This window comes from Plasmodium cynomolgi, chromosome 11, assembly GCF_000321355.1.
Source record: "Plasmodium cynomolgi strain B DNA, chromosome 11, whole genome shotgun sequence".
Classification (NCBI taxonomy): domain Eukaryota; phylum Apicomplexa; class Aconoidasida; order Haemosporida; family Plasmodiidae; genus Plasmodium; species Plasmodium cynomolgi.
Genome location: NC_020404.1, coordinates 1,976,682 through 1,979,440, shown reverse-complemented (window position 1 = coordinate 1,979,440; position 2,759 = coordinate 1,976,682). Strand labels below are relative to the sequence as shown.

Here is a 2,759-nt window from a genome sequence, read left to right as displayed (position 1 = left end):
AAAAAAAAAACTACATCGTAATGGTGTACCATTGTATGCACACTTTTGTATCTTCTCGAATTCATCACCGTGGAGTTTTTTTCCCACCGCGGCGCTGCCTACTCACGGAGATTCTCCGCCCATCACGTATCGAACACTGCAGTTGCGTGTGTGGGTAGGGATAACTCCCAATTGTAGCGCTTTTTTTTTTTTTTTTGCCTTGTTTTGTAGCCTTTTTTTTTTTCTCTGCCGCAAAATACGTTCATGTGTGCAGCTGCGCATAGCCGTTCGAAGAACTACGCGTTGGAACCTACCCCCCAAGGGGTTACCCATGGGAGTTCCTGAACACACACCTCACGACGTGCGTATTTGTAACCCTGTGCACGTAGTTAGCGCTCCAGTTTGTTACTCCCTCCAGGAGTATATCACACCATTGTACGCGATACCTAAAAGGAGATCTCCCAACCGAAGGAGAAGGAAAATCACTGCAGCCCCACTCTCTATCGCTCCTTCCCATTCCAACCCTCAAAGATGACGTCGAACTACATTATCCACATCGGAAGCAATATTGTAAATAAGCGATTAAAAATCAGTGAGTACCTGAGCAAATACGAGCGGAGAATAATTGAAAAAAATACAAGTGCCTTTTTCTACATTTTAATTAACCTAATTTTTGATGTACCAATTGAACGGTTCCGGTTGGTCATAAATAGAAAATATATTTTTTTGAAGAAGAAAAAAAAACTCGATGTTGTTTTCACAATAACGAAGAAGTTACTCATAATGAATAACATAAGCGTAAAGGAAAGGTTCCTCCGTTTTGGAGATGGGAGAGGCGAGGACGAGAGTGATAGCACGTGTTGTGTCACACGGCCCGGTTACTTCCCCCCCTCTGAGCACGCGCTGCATGCCGCTCCCCACCCGGAGCACAGTTTGAACCCCCCCACGTGGGAAGCCCCAGTCAACGACGCAAATGTCAGCCTTCTTCCCACGTGGGAATCCCCAGTCAACGACCCAAATGTCAACCTCCATCCCACGTGGCGCTTCCGCCCCAAGACGGTCCTCCTAGACAACACAATTAAAAAAAACAACCCACTCATGAATGAAAAAAAAGATATTTCTCACCACAGCATCATGTCGAACATGCATACGAATGCATCTGCAAATGGAGACAAGTTAGTGGACTCGAAAAAATTCCTACACAACTATGATGAGTACCCCTTTCAGGGGAGTAGACCCTCAACTCCCTATGTAAATCTCGTTGGGAGTGTAAGAAGTGAATACAAAAAGGAAGTGAAAAAAAAATTATCCTCGTACAACTCCTTCTACTTCAAAGAAATTAAAAACAAAATTAACCACTTTAAGGTCAAGTCAGGTGAGGAATGCTACTGCTCTAGGAAAAACACCCACTGTGATGCTAGCAACGTACACATTTCTGGAGGAGAAAATAATTTTTGTGAGAAAAGAAGCATCATATTGATTAAAAAAAGTGACAACAAATCGGGAATCAACATTTTTGATGAGTTTCTGGATATCTATTTGCTGTTTCGTTTGAAGGGAGGAAAGGGAGGGTTTGGAGCTAACCTACGAAATAAGAAAAGAAAAAAAAAACATCCTTGATGATGCCTCCAGAAATATAAGAGGAAATAGAGTCCTCCTCGACACCATCGTACAAACAACAGAAAATTTGATCAGCAAAAGAGAAAAAGAACACATCCTACTGGAAAAGCTTAACAGTGCCCCCCCCCTCATTCAGGGGCTCTCCTATGACAACGCCGATGAATTGGAGAACAGCGGGGCGATTCCAGCGGCTGAACAGCTGGGCCAAGCGATCGGTCAGCGGAGAGACCAACCGATCGATCAGCGGGGAGACCAACCGAGGGACCTCCACCCCCATGGAGAAAACACACAAATGCAGACTACGTTCCAACAGAGAAGCCACCTGCACGACATTGTGTACAACGGAATAGTGCAGGAGGGGAAGCCAAAAAAAGATAAAAATAAAGATAAAACAAAAAAAAATCGACAAGGATAAACGGGAAAAAAGGAGGAACCTCAAGTCGATTGAAAATATGTACACCTGTTTGTGAGGTGCCCCCGCGCGGTGCACACGTGTGACGATTTGTTTGCTTGTTTGCTTGTTTGTTTGCTTACCTGCTTGCTTACCTGCTTGCTTACCTGCTTCCTTCCTTCCTTCCTTTTTTTAGTTTCTGTGTGCATACGTGTAACCCCCCTTGAGTGTGTGGGGGGAACCTCTTAGCTACATCGTTTGATCGGTTAGCCCATGTAGCGTCCCCCAGCGCATCGTTCGAGTCTTCATTATAGCTAGCACTTCCTATTGGTATTTTTTTTTTTTTTTCAACAGTTTTCTATGCCTACCCCACTTAACCAGACGAGGGGAAACTCGCGCAAACTCGCGCAAACTTTTCTTTAAATTTACGCTACGGTTTGCATTTCTTATGTGTGTGTGTGGAGGGGGGAACGCAAAAGGGCCAATTGAAGGAAGGATTTTGTGAGCATGTGACAGTAATGTGGCAGTAACGTGGCAGTAACGGGGAAGTAACGTGACAGTAACGGGGCAGTAACGCCGCAGTAACGCCGCAGTAACGTGGCGATGGCGAAATGCACCGCACATCGGGCGGGCGTGCACCCGCGCACCAACAAACATGTGCGCCTCCGCTGGCAAGGCAGCAACGTGGTTATCAAGTGAGGAGGGCGAGGCACGGCGCCAGGAGGTTGAAAAAAGGAAAAAAATGTCCAAAGGGTTGGGAAAAAAAAAA

The 2,759-nt window shown here is 45.4% G+C and overlaps 1 protein-coding gene across 1 annotated transcript; it reads left to right on the top strand.

Moving 5' to 3' along the window:
* Positions 1 to 510: 510 nt before the first annotated feature.
* Positions 511 to 1,523, top strand: PCYB_115340 (hypothetical protein; the record flags this gene model as incomplete). The annotated part of the gene is made up of 1 exon (XM_004223413.1): positions 511 to 1,523. A coding segment is annotated over one exon (1,013 nt), but the record flags the coding sequence as incomplete, so codon positions are not given.
* Between the last annotated feature and the right edge of the window lie 1,236 nt (positions 1,524 to 2,759).